This window comes from Pleurodeles waltl, chromosome 1_1 (assembly GCF_031143425.1).
Source record: "Pleurodeles waltl isolate 20211129_DDA chromosome 1_1, aPleWal1.hap1.20221129, whole genome shotgun sequence".
Taxonomy (NCBI): domain Eukaryota; kingdom Metazoa; phylum Chordata; class Amphibia; order Caudata; family Salamandridae; genus Pleurodeles; species Pleurodeles waltl.
The window spans coordinates 18,053,860-18,074,095 of record NC_090436.1 but is presented as its reverse complement, the minus strand read 5'-3'; the positions used below and the strand labels follow the sequence as shown (position 1 = coordinate 18,074,095).

At 46.7% G+C, this 20,236-nt stretch overlaps 1 protein-coding gene across 1 annotated transcript in view; it reads right to left on the bottom strand.

The window, feature by feature from the left end:
• Nucleotides 1–20,236, bottom strand: part of LOC138255094 (matrix metalloproteinase-21-like) — a 457,798-nt gene that overhangs the window by 86,518 nt on the left and 351,044 nt on the right. The window contains exon 7 of the mRNA XM_069205828.1: nucleotides 18,585–18,757. Within this exon, the coding sequence (XP_069061929.1) occupies nucleotides 18,585–18,757 (173 nt within the window). The remainder of the gene's footprint in view (nucleotides 1–18,584; nucleotides 18,758–20,236) is intronic.

The following is a 20,236-nucleotide window of genomic DNA, read 5'->3' as shown; positions in this document are numbered from 1 at the left end:
ATTGGCACACCCTGGCATCCAGGTAAGGCCCTTGTAACTGGTACCCCTGGTACCAAGGGCCCTGATGCCAGGGAAGGTCTCTAAGGGCTGCAGCATGTCTTATGCCACCCTGGGGACCCCTCACTCAGCACAGACACACTGCTTGCCAGCTTGTGTGTGCTGGCGGCGAGAAAATGACAAAGTCGACATGCACTCCCCTCAGAGTGCCATGCCAACCTCACACTGCCTATGGCATAGATAAGTCACCCCTCTAGCAGGCCTTACAGCCCTAAGACAGGGTGCACTATACCACAGGTGAGGGCATAGGTGCATGAGCACTATGCCCCTACAGTGTCTAAGCAAAACCTTAGACATTGTAAGTGCAGGGTAGCCATAAGAGTATATGGTCTGGGAGTCTGTCATACACGAACTCCACAGCACCGTAATGGCTACACTGAAAACTGTGAAGTTTGGTATCAAACTTCTTAGCACAATAAATGCACACTGATGCCAGTGTACATTTTATTGTGAAATACACCCAGAGAGCATCTTAGAGATGCCCCCTGAAAACATACCCGACTTCCAGTGTGTGCTGACTAGTTTTGCCAGCCTGCCACACACCAGACATGTTGCTGGCCACAATGGGAGAGTGCCTTTGTCACTCTGTGGCTAGTAACACAGACTGTACTGGGTGGAGGTGCTTCTCACCTCCCCCTGCAGGAACTGTAACACCTGGCGGTGAGCCTCAAAGGCTCACCCCCTTTGTTACAGCGCCACACGGCATCCCAGCTAGTGGAGATGCCCGGCCCCTCCGGCCACGGCCCCACTTTTGGCGGCAAGGCTGGGGGAGATAATGAGAAAAACAAGGAGGAGTCACTGGCCAGTCAGGACAACCCCTAAGGTGTCCTGAGCTGAGGTGACTCTGACTTTTAGAAATCCTCCATCTTGCAGATGGAGGATTCCCCCAATAGGATTAGGGATGTGCCCTCCTCCCCTCGGGGAGGAGGCATAAAGAGGGTGTAGCCACCCTCAAGGCTAGTAGCCATTGGCTACTGACCTCCCAGACCTAAACACACCCCTAAATTCAGTACTTAGGGGCACCCCAGAACCTAGGAAACCAGATTCCTGCAACCTGAAGGTGAAGAAGGACTGCTGACCTGAATCCCTGCATAGAAGACGGAGACACCAACTGCTTTGGCCCCAGCCCTACCGGCCTGTCTCCCCACTTCAAGACAAACTGCAACAGCAATGCGTCCCCCAGGGTCCAGCGACCTCTGAAGCCTCAGAGGACTACCCTGCATCTAAAAGGACCAAGAACTCCAGAGGACAGCGGCCCTGTTCCAAAGAAACTGCAACTTTGCAACAAAGAAGCAACTTTTAAAGACAACATGTTTCCCGCCGGAAGCGTGAGACTTTCCACTCTGCACCCGACGCCCCCGGCTCGACCTGCGGAAAACTAACTCTACAGGGAGGACTCACCTGCGACTGCGAGCCCGGGAGTAGCCAGAGTTGACCCCCCGAGCCCCCACATCTTCAAAGAACCCGACGCCTGGTAAACACACTGCACCCGCAGCCCCCAGGACCTGAAGGATCTGACTTCCAGTGCAGGAGTGACCCCCAGGAGGCCCTCTTCCTAGCCCAGGTGGTGGCTACCACGAGGAGACCCCCCCCTTGTCTGCATCGCTGAAGAGACCCATGGGTCTCCCATTGAAACCTATTGCGAACCCGACGCCTGTCTGCAGACTGCACCTGGCCGCCCCTGTGCCTATGTGTTTTGGGCACCACTTTGACCTCTGCACCTGACCGGCCCTGAGCTGCTGGTGCGGTAACTTTGGGGTTGCCCTGAACCCCCAACGGTGGGCTACCTTGGACCCAACCTTGAACCCTGTAAGTGTTGTACTTACCTGTGAACTCAACATTTACTTACCTCCCACAGGAACTGTTGAATTTTGCACTGTGTCCAATTTTTAAATAGCTTATTGCCATTTTTACCAAAACTGTACATGCTATTGTGATAATTCAAAGTTCCTAAGATACCTGAGTGAAATACCTTTCATTTAAAGTATTGTTTATAAATCTTGAACCTGTGATTCTCAAAATGAACTAAGAAAAGATATTTTTCTATATAAAAACCTATTGGCCTGGAATTGTCTTTGAGTGTGTGTTCCTCATTTATTGCCTGGGTGTGTACAACAAATGCTTAACACCACCCTCTGATAAGCCTACTGCTCGACAACACTACCACAAAATAGAGCATTAGAATTATGTCTTTGTGCCACTATCTTACCTCTAAGGGGAACCCTTGGACTCTGTGCATGCTATTTCTTACTTTGAAATAGTACATACAGTGCCAACTTCCTACACGAGCATCTTGGATCAGCCCACCTCCACAACCAGGGTAAGGTGAACAACGTTTTTTTCTTATATTAATCAAGATTAGTCTGTTTCATTTCTTACGTTTTTTGCTAGAGCTTGATTATCGTAGCATGATATGCATATATATTTGTTATACAACAGTGATCTGAGCTTATTATGATTGATAGTTACTTGTGGAGGAACAACATTATGCTCCATTGACCACTAACTAGAACTACGGTTGCCTTCCGAATGTTGGTTTGGTTGGTATAAATATGGCTATATATCTGCTTACTCAATCTCACTGCTAGCTACTCTAATTCACGCATGTGAATCTATGAAAGATCCAATACTGGAGAAGAAAATTAGTTACTTACCTGTAACTGTGGTTCTCCAGTATTGGTATCCTTCATAGATTCACATGCGACCCACCCACCTCCCCGCAAAGGCTCCCCTTATACGTAAACTCTTATATTCACACTTGTACTAGAAAATCTGAGGGAAAGAGCCTCTGTTGGGATTGGCTGAATTTCAACTTTGGGTCTTTCTTTGCAAAACGACATGGATAGACTATAAAAGAACCTAAGGAGGCCCTTGAGGCCTAGTGTGTATAATGTACTGCTATATGTATTTCAGGTTACCGTGAAGCTCCCACCTCGACAACGGGAATGATTCAAGCATGTGAATCTATGAAAGATACCAATACTGGAGAACCACAGTTACAGGTAGGTAACTCATTTTCTACTCCCTCTTTCACAAAATTTGACAATTAACAAAATGCTTTAAATGTCACAGAGGAACAGCTCAATGGTTGGGTTCAGAATGGTACCTTTAATTCATCACTTTCAGGTCCCAATGAGTGGTTACGTAGGAGGCTGGCCCTCTATGCAGTGTGCAAAACTAGGCACACTATGCAGGGGTGCCAGGCACCCCACATTAGTTTTCAGAGGTAAAAATTAGACTACCTAATGCTCCAATGTTTATCCAATCATGCACCACACACACACAGTGAATAACTCAAGACCACCATAGGAATCAATAGCCAGGCACTTTTAAAAATGCATTAAAAATCGTACAGTTAAGTTACCAGTCTCTTCTTTTGCAGGTTGGTTGAAGTAGTTGGTGGTCACACTGGGCCAGCTGGAGAGCCTCGGGTGGATCCTGGTTCTGGCGAGAGCAGCGATGGAAAGTCTCTTGGCCCATGGCCACCTGGAGGGGCCACTCAGAAAAGGAGCTGGTTTGCAGATTTAAAGGTGGTGCCTTTGGGTCCCCTTGTGCTTTCGAGGTCGCAAGGGGTTGGTGACCCGGGGCACACAGCAGATCCTGCAATGCAGGACGGCCAGTTACAAGGCGAGTTGAAGGTCTTGGATGCGCAAAGGGACCCTTTGGAGCTAGAGGTAAGTCTTCTTCTGTGGGCCTTGCAGGACGTCGTGGGTGCTCTGGTGGGAGGTCCGGGGTGTCACTGAAGTCCCTTGACTGGGGCTTCCTCCTGGTCCATTTGCAGCTCTGGGTGAGCTATTTCTGGAGTTGTCTGGTGTGCACTGACTAGTACCTGGGATATTGGCACAACTCGGACACAGGAGGGTGCTGGGCCACCAAAGTTGGCACACTTGCAGGTCTCGTCCGGGCTGTCGTCGGTGTGTCGTTGGGTCCGGCTACAACTTCTGGTGGCAGAGGTATTGTTCGGTCAGTGAAGTGTCCCTCACTGGTTTGTAGGTTTCTTTGGTTTCTTGAGTGGTGCCTCCACTCAGGAGGGAGATCTCTGGCTATATGAGCAGCCTGGAGATCCTCTGGGTCTTTGGAGGTCGGTCCAGTGGTCAGCTCCTCCGCAGCGGTGATTGTCGGGACTCTAGTGCCGCAAGCAGGGGTCTTGGAGCTTCTTCTGGTGTAGCAGGTCCTCTGCTCTCATCCTGTTGGGTTCTTCGGTGCTGTCTTCTTTTCTTCTTGATGAATCTAGTTTCTTGGTCTAGGAGAGCCCACTAAATACTGAATTTTAGGGGGAACCTGGTAGTGTCCAATGGGACACTTACCCTTGGGTGGCTACACCCACTACAGTGACCACTTCCTGTGGGAAGGGTCACTTCCCTAAACCTCGTTGGCTATTTTCCTGCCATTCAACATGGAGGAAAATAAAATGGAGGATCCACTTCGCCTGCAAGCCCCTAGAGGTGCTGCATGCTAAGTGGGACCCCTTCTCCTACTCTTTGTGTGGTTTCCCACCTTTGCTCCTGTCAAAAGTGGGGGTTGACAAAGGGGAAGGCCATCTGCTGCTAGCAGCAGGCCTGGGGCTCGTGTTTCAAGGGCAGTAGCCCTTTGAAGCTCACCACCAGAGGAGTGTACATTCCATAGGGAGGGGGTGTTAGCTCATCCACCCAGGAAGGGCATTGTTTTACAAACCAGAGAGCCAGGGCTCTCCTCCATGTTTGTAAATTGGCTGTCTGGAAGTGGCAGGCTGGATGGAACCAGTCAGCAGCTATGCCAGTTAGGGTAGCTTTTGCAGGGGCCAACACTAAGATGACCCCTGGGTACATGTAGGATTAAATCCAATACTGGTACCAGTTTGGATTTATCATTCTGAGTTGTTTGATACCAAACAACCCAGGGTGCAGAGTGGCCATCATGTAGCTGGGGAACTCGTGTGTGAACAAGTGTCCAATACATGTACTTAAAATGGCTGCTCTGTTCACTCACTATGTCCCAGGTTTGGCAAGGACACAGTGGGGGCATATTGTTCAAGCAGTCATGCCCTCACATATAGTGTAGGGCTGTAAGGCCTAACTGAGGGGTGACTTACCCATAACATATGCAGTGTAGGATGGACTGGGCACACAGGGGGTGTGCCATGTCGAATCTGCCCTTTTAGGTTCGCTCCAGTACACTCAGCCTGCAATGGTAGTGCTGGGTGCATCTGGGTGCAGGGCCTGGAGAGTGGCACAAATAGTGCTGCTGCCCTCAAGAGCCTACCCTTAATATCCTATGCCCTGGGTACTGGGGTACCCATTTACTAGGGACTTACAGTAATATTTAAGAGTGGATCTAATTGTGCCAAGGATCACAACAGATTTAGGGAAAGAGTTCTGGCCCAGGGAACCTGGTTTCGCCAGGACACAACAACATCAGGCACAAATTGGAGTGCTAACCATTCAAAAAGAGGCCTCTTCTCACAGGTTATTGTGGCCATTGGACACAAATGGTTGTCATGCACATTTTGTTAACTCTACATGAAGTTTTAGCGCGAGCAGACCTCACCTTTGTTACGTCATCACACATCACTCTGGTATCGTCACCACATACAGCATGGGTAAACTTTGTCAACCATGATTATGACGTTCAACATTAATAGCTATAAAAGAACACCTTGGTGTCTTTTCAGAAGATGTAGACTTAGAAGATGCTCAAATTAGTTCTTATATGCACTATATAATGAAATTTGGAAGATTTTGCAAATGGAAGCTGCTGCACGTTTAAGGCAAATAGACGTCGTAGATAATGGTATGAACACATTGTCCAGCTGCACTTACACATTAAACAACATTGTTTCCTCTGCTATTGACATCATACAAAAAGACATTGCACTTTAATTCCATGGGCAAAGTCAGCTTAGGTCTATTATGCAGTTATGTTGGACGTTACACATTCTAAAAAATGACTGCATGCCTTGAAAGCATGTTCACTCTAAGGAATTAGATGCCGCATTTAACCGGACGTGAAAGCAACAGATAATGGCTAAGAAGGAAGCTAGTTACATCATGCTTAACTTTGAAAAGTTAGAAAAGTTGCCTTTTACTGTGGCTGAAATACCATTGTCAGTCTGGTTATCACATGGAGTGGTATGTGCCAGTATCAACATTCAAATTCACTTTGTGTTTGAAACACTTTCCAGAAGGCAGATTTGAGCATTTAGGAGACAGTTACATCCACGAGGTGTGGGAGCTGCCCTTCGATTACAGGTGTTTGAACTGTGACAAAGAGGTCCTTCCTAGCTGTAGCAAATATTAGACTTTGTAAGCCATTTTATGATTTGTAAACAGATGGCCTTTCAAGGTGCATGCAAAGTGTCCATTGTGAACTTATCTGAAGGGTATTCCCATCCCCTTGATTAGCCCAGTGTTTTTTACTTTCACATGGGAATTAGTTAATGCTGAGTGATCAAGGTTGCTGTGGGTTTTAAACCAGGTGTTGTGTCTGTGATTTCAGTCTCTCAAATTGTGACTTGTTTCGGCTCCAGTGAAGTGATTGGAGACCTCCTGCGGGCTCATGATTATTGTTAATTTGGCATTTTAGAAATATTTGAAACATTTTTTTACGTTTCCCTGTTTTTAAATTTGGCCGCATAATTCAGACTGGTCTGCTTGTCAACCTGGACATTTCTATCTCTTTTATGTATATTTTTGTCTGCTATATTTTATCACAGCATGCTTTTGGCTTGTTGTTTTATATTTTATCAGCTGCCTTTTTTGAGAAGGCGTATTTGTTCATGTTATGCATTTATCTGGCCTCTGCACGCATTTCACCCTGTGCCCTGCTCAAGGCTGTTGTGTTTTGTACACAATTGTTTACTTATTATTGTTGCTCCAAGAGTTAAGCCTCAAACCATAGACATATTATCACGTGTTTTGTTATATAAACACATCATAGTGTCGCGTAGGCTCTCATTATCCTAATGAGACTACTGGATTATTGGGCGGCAATATCGTTCACAGTGTGGGGGACTAAGTCTGACCCACGGCGAAGGACCCTTGTCACCCGGAATCCGGGTTGTGCTCCTGCTAACTAGCAGTGCCTTATCTCTCCCAGAGGGAAGAGATAATTGGGCAGCCGAGCGCATGACATCTTAGTGCTTCCCAGGGAAGTCGTGGTCACTCAGGTCACAGCCAGTTCTCTTGTACAAAGTGTGATCTCATATATAAATGACAAAGGCAGTTTGAGTTTTAAAGATTGGTTTAATAAAACAACAGCATTTTATATAATAAGGCGTGAGCCACAATAACCAGAACCATACAATACAGTAGGATTGAAATAGTAATGAGGAGAGTGAAACATATGAATAATGCTATCATAGTGCAACTAGATTACGTTCTCTCTCTAAGTTATGTTATGAGCACAGCATATTAAGCTCTAAGCCTGCCTTTCAGGTTCCCCCAGGAGGACATCAACCCTCATACCTGAGCAAAAGTCTGTGATCTGGATCAGCATCTGCAACAGGGCAGTCAGCATCTAGTTGTGGGTTCCTGGTCGGAATCTCCCTCTTACGTGTACTGGGACTAGAAAGTGTTTTTATAGTATTGATGTGAACTAACACTCCGATGTTCCTGCGTAAGAATGTGTACTGTCTACGAACCATAGAGACTAAACTACCACGTCTATCGGCAATGTACCAGACTGTATCCTTGACTGAAGGACAGAGTGAACAAGAATGCATTGTTTGAGAAGTACAGTGCTGATGTAAGCTAAAAAGTGTGATAGACGAAAATAAAACAAGACCGTGAAACTGGTTAATGTAAAATAACAGTGCGATGCTAAATAAAATGCATCTAGGGCAAAGTGCACAGAGGCCTAATACTTTAAGCAAACGCGCAAAAAGCTACATTAAAAATGGCTACATTACAATAGGACTAAGGAGTGTAGAGGGCATTCCAGCCATGAGCATCTGATGCTACACACCACTTCGCTGACAGCTTTGCTGTGCCTGGCCTTGTCTTTCCAGCCAACCTGGACGACTGTCAGCAGAACAACAGGCACACACTTGCCATCTTTCGGGTAAGGGGTCAGGGATTCTTCCATAGACCGGGTCGGGCAGAAGAGTTAACACCACTATGCACTCAGGTTTAGACATTAGGGTGTAGGTAGGAATCATTAGATTGATTAGATCAGGATGGTGGGACTGTTTATATGTTTTTCTCTAATGGTCACAATCATCACTGTATTTTGTGTCATCTTCCTAATAATCGGAGTTCATGCTTTCTTATTATCAGGTGCATTTGCTTCAATAAATATATTGTAATTTCTCTTGCATCTTTGTCAGCCTTTGCATGTCTGAGACTTTGTGCAGCTGAGAGAAAAGGGTATGATCTGCCCACCACGATTTCTCTGAGAAGTCAGTGTCATGTTTCTAGGCTGCCACAAATCATCTTTACTTTCTAGCTTTGGGTGAGGTGCTGCTAGCTAAGCTAGCCAATGAAGTTCAGTCACCCACACGTGGTGGTGCCGCCACCCTAAACTAAGTAGTCCTACCCCCAAGGTAAGAGTCCTACAACACCTCCTGCTCAGCCTTCATGCCTTCTGAAAAGCAGGCCTAGTGTTTTTTCTCCACCAGCACACGTCTGTAGGAGGGCGAGTGCCCCATTTTCTGCCAGCTTGAAAGGCCACTGCTTCGGGCCAGTGGGTCCATCAGATCATATAAACAGGGTGTACCCTTCCCTTTCTTTAGGTTCCACCTCACATACCACCTCCCCCTTTTCCCCACCTCCTGACCATATGACAGTCCGACAGCAGGAGGTGGGAGCTCTCCTTCTGAAAGGTGCTGTTGAGCTAGTGCCAGACAAAGAATGCTAAGCATGTTACTTCCTAGTGCCAAAGAACAGCAGCCTGTGTCACATTCTAGACCTCAGGAGCCTGAACTTCCTCAAAAAGGAGTAGCTCATGATGCTCTACCTCCCGATCCTGGGATGTGCCAGACTGGTTCTGGTCACTTTCTAGGAGAAGATCTTTGGTAGGATTATTACCAATGGCTAAACCTCTTTCAATGCAGAGACCCCTCAAACTTTTAAATTTTAAACTACCATATGTTGCCTGGACAACTGTGGGAGTAAGTTCTACTGCAGACGTGATAGAAAGGGTTTAGGACAGAGAGAGAATAACGTTTTTGAACTTTTTAAAGCAAAGAGAAAACTTTTTCAAACTTTTGAAAACCTTTCAGAAACTTTTTAGAAAGTTTTAGAGAAGGAAAGTTAAACTGTTTAGGTTACTGTGTATATTCTGAAGTATTTGGTATATGCTTTTCTTATGAAAATCACCAATGACAAAGTGGTAAAGCAGATACAAGTACTTATCCCACAGCTGCACCACCAATGTAGGAGGCTGGCCTGGCTTATAGTGGGTACCTGATGGTACTTACACCTTGTGCCAGGTCCAGTTATCCCTTATTAGTAGATTAGTAGTGTTCTAGCAGCTTAGGCTGATAGAGGTAGCTATAGCAGAGCAGCTTAGGCTGAACTAGGAGACGTGCAAAGCTCCTACTATACCACTTTGTAGGAGGCTGGCCTGGCTTATAGTGGGTACCAGAGGTACTTACACCTTGTGCCAGGTCCAGTTATCCCTTATTAGTGTAGAAGAGGTGTTTCTAGCAGCTAAGGCTAATAGAAGGTAGCTATGGCAAAGCAGCTTAGGATGAACTAGGAGACATGTAAAGCTCCTACTATACCACTGGTGTCATATACACAATATCATAAGAAAACACAATACACAGATATACTAAAAATAAAGGTACTTTATTTTTATGACAATATGCCAAAAGTATCTCAGTGAGTACCCTCAGTATGATGATAAGTTACATACACAAGATATATGTACACAAACCAAAATTATGCAGATAATAGCAAAAGGAAGTCATGCAAGCAATGTAAAATTACAGTAGATTGCAATAGGAGCACATAGGTATAGTGGTAACACAAACCATATACTCCAAAAGTTGAATGTGAACCACGAATTGACCCCAAACCTATGTGAGCTTGTAGAGGGTCGCTGGGACTGTAAGAAAACAGTGAGGGTTAGAAAAATAGCCCACCCCAAGACCCTGAAAGGTAGGTGTAGAGTGCACCTACTACCCCCAGAGAGCACAGAAGTCGTGATAGGGGGATTCTGCAAGGAGATCAAACACCAGCAATGCAACAACAGTGGATTTCCGGACCTGAGTACCTGTAAGACAAGGGGACCAAGTCCAAGAGTCGCGACAGTGTCGAGAGTGGGCAGGAGCCCAGGAAATGCCAGCTGAGGGTGCAAGGAAGCTGCCACCGGGTGGAAGAAGCTTGGTGTTCTGCAATAACGAAGAGGACTAGGAACTTCCCCTTTGGAGGATGGATGTCCCACGCAGAAAGACCGCAAACAAGCCTTGCTAGCCGCAATGGTCGCGGTTAGGGTTTTTGGATGCTGCTGTGGCCCAGAAGGGACCAGGATGTCGTCACTTGGAGGAGGTGACAGAGGGGGCTCCCAGCAACGTAGGGAGCCCTCACAGAAGCAGGCTGCACCCGCAGAAGTACCTGAACAGGCACTTAGAAGAAAAGTGAACCGGAGTCCACCCGAAGTCACAAAAGGGAGTCCCATGACGCCGGAGGACAACTCAGAAGGTTGTGCACTGCAGGTTAGAGTGTCGGGGACCCAGGCTTGGCTGTGCACAAAGGAAATCCTGGGAGAGTGCACAGGGCCCGGAGCAGCTGCAAATCATGCGGTACCCAGCAATGCAGTCTAGCGTGGGGAGGCAAGGACTTACCTCCACCAAACTTGGACTGAAGAGTCACTGGACTGTGGGAGTCACTTGGACAGAGTTGCTGAGTTCCAGGGACCACGCTCGTCATGCTGAGAGGGGACCCAGAGGACCGGTGATGCAGTCTTTTGTTGCCTGCGGTTGCAGGGGGAAGATTCCGTCGACCCATGGGAGATTTCTTGAGGGCTCCTGGTGCAGAGAGGAGGCAGGCTACCCCCAGAGCATGCACCACCTGGAAACAGTCGAGAAAGCCGGCAGGATGAAGCAATACAAGGTTGCTAGTAGTCGTCTTGCTACTTTGTTGCGGTTTTGCAGGCGTCCTGAGCAGTCAGCGGTCGATCCTTTGGCAGAAGGTGAAGAGGGATATGCAGAAGAACTCTGATGGGCTCTTGCATTCGTTATCTGGTGAGATCCCCAAAGCAGAGACCCTAAATAGCCAGAAAAGGAGGTTTGGCTACCTAGGAAGGAGGATTGGCTACCAAGAGAGGTAAGAGCCTATCAGAAGGAGCCTCTGACGCCACCTGCTGGCACTGGCCACTCAGAGCAGTCCAGTGTGCCACAAACACCTCTGTTTCCAAGATGGCAGAGGTCTGGGACACACTGGAGGAGCTCTGGGCACCACCCCTGGGAGGTGCAGGTCAGGGGAGGGGTCACTCCCCTTTCCTTTGTCCAGTTTCGCGCCAGAGCAGGGCTGGGGGATCCCTGAACCGGTGTAGACTGGCTTATGCAGAGATGGGCACCATCTGTGCCCATCAAAGCATTTCCAGAGGCTGGGGGAGGCTACTCCTCCCCAGCCTTCACACCTATTTCCAAAGGGAGAGGGTGTTACACCCTCTCTCAGAGGAAGTCCTTTGTTCTGCCTTCCTGGGCCAGGGCTGCGTAGACCCCAGGAGGGCAGAAACCTGTCTGAGGGGTTGGCAGCAGCTGCAGTGGAGACCCCGGAAAGGCAGTTTGGCAGTACCCGGGTTCTGTGCTAGAGACCCGGAGGATCATGGAATTGTCCCCCCAATGCCTGAATGGCATTGGGGTGACAATTCCATGATCTTAGACATGTTACATGGCCATGTTCGGAGTTACCATTGTGATGCTGTACATAAGTAGTGACCTATGTACAATGGCTGCAGATCACGTGGTAAACAGGATTACTGTATGGCGTGGGGAGGCAAAGACTTACCTCCACCAAATTTGGACAGAAGGACCACTGGACTGTCGGGGTCACTTGGATCCAGCGCTTGTGTTCCAGGGACCCCGCTCGTCAAGATGAGAGGGGATCCAGAGGACCGGTGATGCAGATGTTTGGTGCCTGCATTAGCAGGGGGAAGATTACGTTGACCTACGGGAGATTTCTTCTTGGCTTCAAGTGCAGGGTGAAGGCAGACAGCGCTCAGAGCATGCACCACTAGGAAACAGTTGAGAAAGCCGGCAGGATTAGGCGCTACAATGTTGCTGGTAGTCGTCTTGCAGGCGTCCTGGAGCAGTCAGCGGTCGATCCTTGGCAGAAGTCGAAGAGGGAGATGGAGAGGAACTCTGGTGAGCTCTCACATTCGTTATCTGAAGAGAAACCCACAGGAGAGACCCTAAATAGCCCTCAGGAGGATTGGCTACCTAAGCAGGCAAGAACCTATCAGGAGGAGTCTCTGACGTATGGGGAGTGGTCACTCCCCTTTCCTTTGTCCAGTTTCACGCCAGAGCAGGGGCTCGGGCTCCCTGAACGGGTGTAGACTGGCTTATGCAAGGAGGGCACCATCTGTGCCCTTCAAAGCATTTCCAGAGGCTGGGGGAGGCTACTCCTCCCCAACCCTTAACACCTATTTCTAAAGGGAGAGGGTGTAACACCCTCTCTCAGAGGAAATACTTTGTTCTTGCTTCCTGGGACTGGGCTTCCCAGACCCCAGGAGGGCGGAAACCTGTCTGAGGGTTGGCAGCAGCGGTAGCTGCAGAGAAAACCCCAGAGAGCTAGTTTGGCAGTACCCGGGGTCCATGCTGGAGCCCCGGGGATGCATGGGATTGGCACCCCAATACCATATTTGGCTTGGGGGGACAATTCCATGATCTTAGACATGTTATATGGCCATGTTCGGAGTTACCATTGTGAAGCTACACATAGGTATTGACCTATATGTAGTTCATGTGTGTAATGGTGTCCCCACCCTCACAAAGTTCGGGGAAATTGCCCTGAACAATGTGGGGGCACCTTGGCTAGTGCCAGGGTGCCCTCACACTTAGTAACTTTGCACCTAACCTTCACCAAGTGAGGGTTAGACATATAGGTGACTTATAAGTTACTTAAGTGCAGTGTAAAATGGCTGTGAAATAACGTGGACTTTATTTCACTCAGGCTGCAGTGGCAGTCCTGTGTAAGAATCGTCTGAGCTCCCTATGGGTGGCAAAAGAAATGCTGCAGCCCATAGGGATATCCTGGAACCCCAATACCCTGGGTACCTAGGTACCATATACTAACATATGCTAGGGAATTATAAGGGTGTTCCAGTGTGCCAATCAGAATTGGTGAAAATAGTCACTAGCCTGCAGTGACAATTTTAAAAGCAGAGAGAGCGTAAACACTGAGGATCTGGTTAGCAGAGCCTCAGTGATACAGTTAGGCACCACACAGGGAACACATATAGGCCACAAACTATGAGCACTGGGGTCCTGGATAGCAGGATCCTAGTGACACAGGCAAAAACAAACTGACACAAAAGTAAAAATGGGAGTAACATGCCAGGCAAGATGGTACTTTCCTACACTGGCTCAGTATATGGTTTACACCTATAGGTGAAGCACTGTGTATTGAGTCCACGCACCCCTTAGTGATAGTATTAGAGGTTCTAGATAACCAGAGCTCTCAGTAGATAGCTTTGGTGAGCAGCTAATGCTTATCCAGGGTGTTGTAAAGCAGTTAGAAATTCCACATAGGTCAGTCAGTGATGTTCACATAAAAAAGAACCACACCAGTGTTGGAAAAATATTCTATATTTATTGTAACACACACACTAGAACTACCTTTGGTGTATCTCTTAGCTGGAGATATGATCATACAAAAATGTACTTACAAAATGGTATGTAAAGGCATGCAATAATGTGCCCCTATGGGTGGCCAAACCACATACTAAGTAAGTGAAATGCAAACCACTTTCATCCCAAACTACCACCCAAGGGCCCTTAGTACCGGGGAAGCACAGGAACACCCACGGTAAGTAAATAGAATTCCCCAGGCGCCCATGAGCAGAGGTGAAACCCCAGGTTAGGTGTCCATGAAATAACGTGGGGAAGTCAAAGATGGATTTTCATGGTGTTAGGAACCTTCCACAAGGACTTCGAGGACGCCCGTTGGGACAAGTGGGGTTGGATAATGCCGCCACCCGTGGATACCCAGAACAGTGGACTGCCTAATACACCAGGGAGCCCAGGTGCATAGGAATGAAGTTGTGTTGGAACCTCCCATTGAAGTCGATTGGGACCTCGGTTGTCCAGCTCCTGTCGTGAACTGTGGACCAGGTTGGCGGAACCCAGGCGTGGATTCCTGAAGAAGAGGAACTAAAGAAAAGGCAGACAGAGTCCAGACCAGCCGGAGGTGCTCAGTTGTTGCAGGATGGCAATGCCACCCTTCCCGAAGATGCCTTCCTGTTGGACGATGATTGAAGAACTGTGCAGGTAGCACAATGGTTTGAACTGAATCAGGTTCTCCACCTTGAGCCAACAAAGCTTGCGGAGGAAAGATGAAACAGATACATTTTTTGGAAGTCTGTAGAGCATCCTGGCAGCCAAGTTTTGAACCACTTGCAAACGTCTCATGAACGCTTTTCCTGCGCCCAAATAGAGGACGTTCCCGTAATCCAGTCTAGACAAAATAAGCACCAGGATAACTGTCTTTTGAGGTGAGAATTTATATGATTTTCCGCAACCATTTCAGGGCGGCAAAACATGTAGCAGCCACCTTTGCTACCTAAGGCTTCATGGACAGATTGGCATCTAACAATAATAAACCAAGGTTCTTCACCCTTTCAGTCAGAGCAGGAATAGCAGCCAAGGTTTCTGGCCAGTGCTGTGGCCTCAAAGGAAAGGGTTATTTCCTAACACCAGCACCTCAGTCTTCTCTTGTTCAGTTGAAGAGAATTAGTGTTCATCCACAAGACCACTAAACCCAAACAGGAGTTTTCAGCCCCACAAATCTGGTCTTTGGTGTATGTCAAAGAAAAGATGATTTATGTGTCATCTGCATAAAAGAATGTAGTAAGACCACAGCTTTCAACCAGATCAGCCAATGGGCGGACATGGATGTTAAGTAGTCCCAGGCTTAGGGCTGATTCTTGAGGAACCCCTGAAGTGAGGGTGTGCCATGTGGAAGAGACGCTTCCTGAGGAAACCTAGAAGATTTGATCCTTTAAAAAAAGATGTCATCCGGATAAAGCCGTTCCTTGAAGACCCAGGTTAGTCAGTCTCATTAAAAGTGTTATGCAACACAATATCAAAGGTGGAGCTAAGGTACAGTAGAATAAGAGTTGCAGTCTCGCCTTCATCTGGGTACCGCCTAAGATATTCTGTGACTCCTACAAGGGCAGATTTGGTGCTGTGTCCTGCTCTGAACCCTGACTTGAGAGGAACGTAAAACGTTTTGGGACTCCATAATACTGGAGAGTTGTTTGTTAACATGTTTCTCCATTATTTTAGAAAAATGGGGAGCACGGAACTCGGTGTACAGTTGGAGCAGTTGGAGGGGTCCAAATTAGGTTTCTTTAGGAGGGGCATAACCATGGTGTACTTCAATGGCTGAGGGATATGCTCTTCCTGAAAGGAGGAATTGAGGAGTCCCACCATGAGCCGCAATATATCCGGGTCTAGAGTGCAGAGCTTAGCAGGAGAAGAGAGGATGTTTAGGTGAACCATATCTTATTGGTTGTGCTAGTGACTTAAATAGAGGTAGATCCAGCTTGTCCCATGAATTCAGTTTCTGGAGGCTAATGTGATGACAGAAATGTTCAGGTATACTGAGGCGGAAAACGGCAAGCTGTTGTTAAGCTGGCTGGGATCTCTACCATCCGCCAACGGTGGACTTTGGATGATCTGCCCCTTGTTAACAAAAAAAGAACGCCAGTGCCTCAGACTGAGAGAGTGCTAGTGCAACAATATTGGAGTAAGAGAGTTCCTTGATTACTCTAAAAAGAGTTTGGGGGTGTTTTGAGCTAAGGTAATTTGGTCTGAATAATAGGTGGCCCGAGCGGCTCTACAGAGACTGTGCTAGAGGCTCCATGCTGTTTTATATATGAGCTTGGAGTCCTCATCATATGCAAGTCTCTAGGCCTTCTCCAGTCCCTTATATCTAGTATTCTCAGCTCTCAGTGCCTCTGTAATCCATTAAACCAGAGGGTGAGACCTAGCTAGACGACAACTTTTAGCTGGCAGGATGGTGTCTAGTGAGTTCAGCATTCAATCATCAATCCTGGGCTGATCTAGGTCGGCCAAAGTGCTAAATTGGGCATTGTGTTCCTCAGTTGGCAGTCGGAAGCTGTGATCTCCAATCTCGACCAGGCCCTGGTCTTAGACCGAGGTTTATCCCACCCTCTAGGAGGAACAGAACAGGTTCGGACTGAGAAAGGCACTGCACTGTGATATGACCACAGTAAGAGCATGGGATGAACCCCTACTGATCTAGACGCACAGTATCAGCCAGGAGTATCGTATTCGCTATCAGTTTGGCAAGGATTTTGGTGTTGATGTTACTCTTGAACAGGGATCTGTAGGAGTCACACTGCAAAAGCAGTTTCCTTGGTTTCAAAATGCTGGCAATCAATTCCTCATGGAGGGGGTGGGTAGGAGAGATGCTTTCCATATAGTCTCTTCATAGACCACAAGCAATTGGGGTGCTGAAGTGTGAGCATGTTCTTTATAAAAGAAGGCAGTTACCCCAACTAGCCCTAGGACTTCAACCCGAAGCATATGCAGGATAACCGCTATGATTTCTTGAAACAAGAACGGTCATGGAGATATTGTCTATGTACCTTGTCCAGCCAAAGGAGCTGAATTGAGTCGAGGTACTCCAGCAAAGCCTCTCGGTCAGGGTCAGTAGATGTCTGATACAAGCCAGCATTGTATTGTAACTTAGTACATGAAGTCAGATATCGCTTGCTTGAGATGGCAGGTATTGTAGTTTGTGTAAAAATGCATCATTCTGTTTTTTATATAAGTAATGGTTATAAAAGTACTTGCACATTTGAATGTTATATACAGAATGTCGCCAGCGCTCTGGAGCAAGTTGCCATTCTGCATGTTGGCAGTTGCAGAGCTGCTCTTGTACGTGCTGGCTGTGTTCGGTTTGTGAGTTCTCATCGTGGACATTAAACGTCATTCTTCCAACTTACCTGATGCGAAGGTGTATCCTTTAATCCACCACAGAGCCCAAGAGACTTATTGCGAACATCTAGACCCCTCAGTTAAGGAGAATACTCTGTTTTGAGGTTACAGGTTAGGACTTGCAACTCAGTCAAACTAAGTTTCCGATTCATCTTTCAGTCAATCAGAACACATCACCCAAGAACTAAACAACTGCACTGCCTACAAGTGTCAAACAGAATAAAATCTAAAATTCAGTATTTGCCACCTTAAGTTTTTAAAAACTGTTCCGATATACGTAATAACGTTCTTGGCAACATGAACCACCTAGAGCCTAAAAACAATACCATAGCATAAGAAGATTTACTGTTTTTTTTACAAGCCATGATTTTGTAACATGCAATGTTTGCGACTGCAAAAAGGGCTTTGTAGATTTAGGCCATTGTCATGGAATTACCTACCAATTTGTATGAGGCTAATTGCAGACTTTAACGGTTAAAAAAAAGAGGTTAAATGGTTGCAATTGATAAATATTTCTATACATGACCTTGCTACAGATGCCCCTGCGAACTTCCTCTGCTTTAGACTATTTTGCCATACCCTTGCCTCAGTGGTGTAACAAAACTGGAGGAGGCCCCCCTGCAAAGAACATGGAAGGGGCCCACCTCTGGCCAGGTGCTGTGCTGAGGGGGGACCCTGGAGCTCTGCTCCACCTCCCCCCCCCCACACCCCCAACCGAAGAGGTTGTGGGGGCTTTGTAGCGCCACTTTCTTGCCCGCCATCAGTTTCTTCCTCCCACATTAATCCTTGCACATGCAATCATTTTAGTGCGTACTCCTACGTGCGGTACTACCCATAAGCGGCTCCCTGCATTGTTAAGCACTGTACAGTGGTTAAATAAAGTTTGTGTAGACAGATTTCCAAGCCCATTTCTTTATATGTGCTGAACACTCCAGCCCACTCCAACCGGCGAGGAAGGGACCTGGAAGTAGCACGGAAAGAGGTTACTGACATGAAATACTTCCTCTTACACAAAGACGCAAGCATGCTTGTACCTCCCACAAGCATCTCACTTGTTGGTATTTCACTTTTAATTGATATCACTTAGGACATTGATAGTACACCTGTTATAACATCTTAAGGCCTGATTTAGGTTTCTGCAGAGGGAATACTCTTCCACAAATACAACAGCTATCCTGTCTGCCTTACTACATCCCATTATATCCTGTCACATTTGTTATGGAGTATTCCACCCGCCCAAATCCAAATCAGGTCTTAAATCTTTTCAAATCCATTTTCTGCATTCCCTAGTTGACAAGAAAGGTATATTTTCTAAGTTCGAGCAAATTTCCGAGGCTGGAGTTATGCATTCTGCACCAGGAAGGCTTTGCACCCAATTTTTACCAACAGAAGTTAATTGCATATGAGGCGCTCTTACATTAGATTCTCTGAAGAAGTAGATGTTGTGGTTTCGCCTGTCGTAGTAGGCAGTGTCGATGGTGCTGAAGACCCCAGGGAACCCCTCGGTGATGGGTCGGGGGTACCTGTACCCCTGTGGATCTTCGACGTAGGCCATGTCGTTTACACTGTCATACCGCCAGTACTGGGTGCCTAGAGTGGAAACAAGGAGGGAGTATGTCAAGGTAGAAGTAATGCAGAGGAGAGGAGGAGGGAGTAAAGAGCAGAGTAATCATGGCACCAGTGACTGTTTTATACAGATAGAACAAACCTAGTTACAGCAAGAGACATACTAGAATAAAGTTTTCATATACATGGGGCACAATCGAGAAGTTGTGTAAAAAGAAAGTGGAGCACGGGGTAAGGAATTTGTAAAAGACAGTGCTGAGGGGGAATTCTTATAAATGGGTCATATTCTTTAGGTTGGGTCTTGTTCTGGGATGTGAAAATATTGCAGACATATGACCGTCAGTAAAAAAAAAAAAAACACTGGAAAAAAGAAGGAACTGAGAAGACCTCATGTGGAAAAAAGTTGAAAGAAGATTAGAGCGTTTGTAGTATATGTTGTAGTATAGATAATGCTGCTGGTCACGAGAAACAAAGGAATCTTTGGTTTAAAATCACTTGTGGGGACGGGCGGTGGAGGGTTGGAGGGGGGTCCTCTCAGATGGGTAGTTTAAGTCAGCATAACATCAATTCACCACCCGAAAGCAGTATAGTCTCCATGTTTGCCACCCTCCCATATTGATTTCTTGTCACAACTTTTAAAGCACACGTAGGTAGCCTTTAACTACTAACTGAGCCTTTCTTCTTAGGGATTTTAGGATGTAATGTTTTCCATGTTTTGTGTTCCTGGTTCAGTCACCAGCTGTTTGGCAGTTGATATTTTCTTGGCAAAAAGATTACGTAATGACATCATGTTCTCGAAAATCATTTAATTTTAGACTTTGAATTTTCCTAATTAAATTCGGTTGAAAATGAAATTTAATTTAGTGTGTAAAATGCATTTGTTCCACTCTCCTGATTTTATTAAAAGCTTTTTACCTGAAACAGTATTGTCTCAACTTATACGTGCAGGCACACATCTTTTCTCCAAAGTGCTGTTGTTATTATCGCTCTTGGTTAAAGGATCAACCTCAGAAGAAGAAAGATTGTCAGGTAGCGACGTCTGTCTACTTCTGAATGGTTTGCGCCATGCTTGCACTACTTAACGTGGTGCGTGCGTGGCACAAACCACAAAGTCATATTTTTGAAGCCACGCAAAGCCACTTTGCATGGCTTTGAATGGCTTCAAATGTCTTCAAAAATATGGAGTAAGGCGATGCAGCGCAGATCCCTGTGTTTTTACTCTGCACAAGGGAGGAGTTTCATGGGCAATGCAACTCTCATGGTTTTTGTTGCATTTCCAGATTGACCAAAACTGGTAAACCTGGGAATGTGCCAAAAAAGATACTCTACCCAGGGGAGGCATAACGAGGAGAAATATCTTTATTTCGTCTCATTTTATTCATCTTTCTATGTGTGCTGCATTCATAGAAAGAGGAAAAAGCCTCTCAGGATTGTTTGTGTGCAGGAAGCCCTTCCTGCACCAAAAGAACCCTGCGTAGGCGCTAGGCTGCCAAGAGGGCGCCA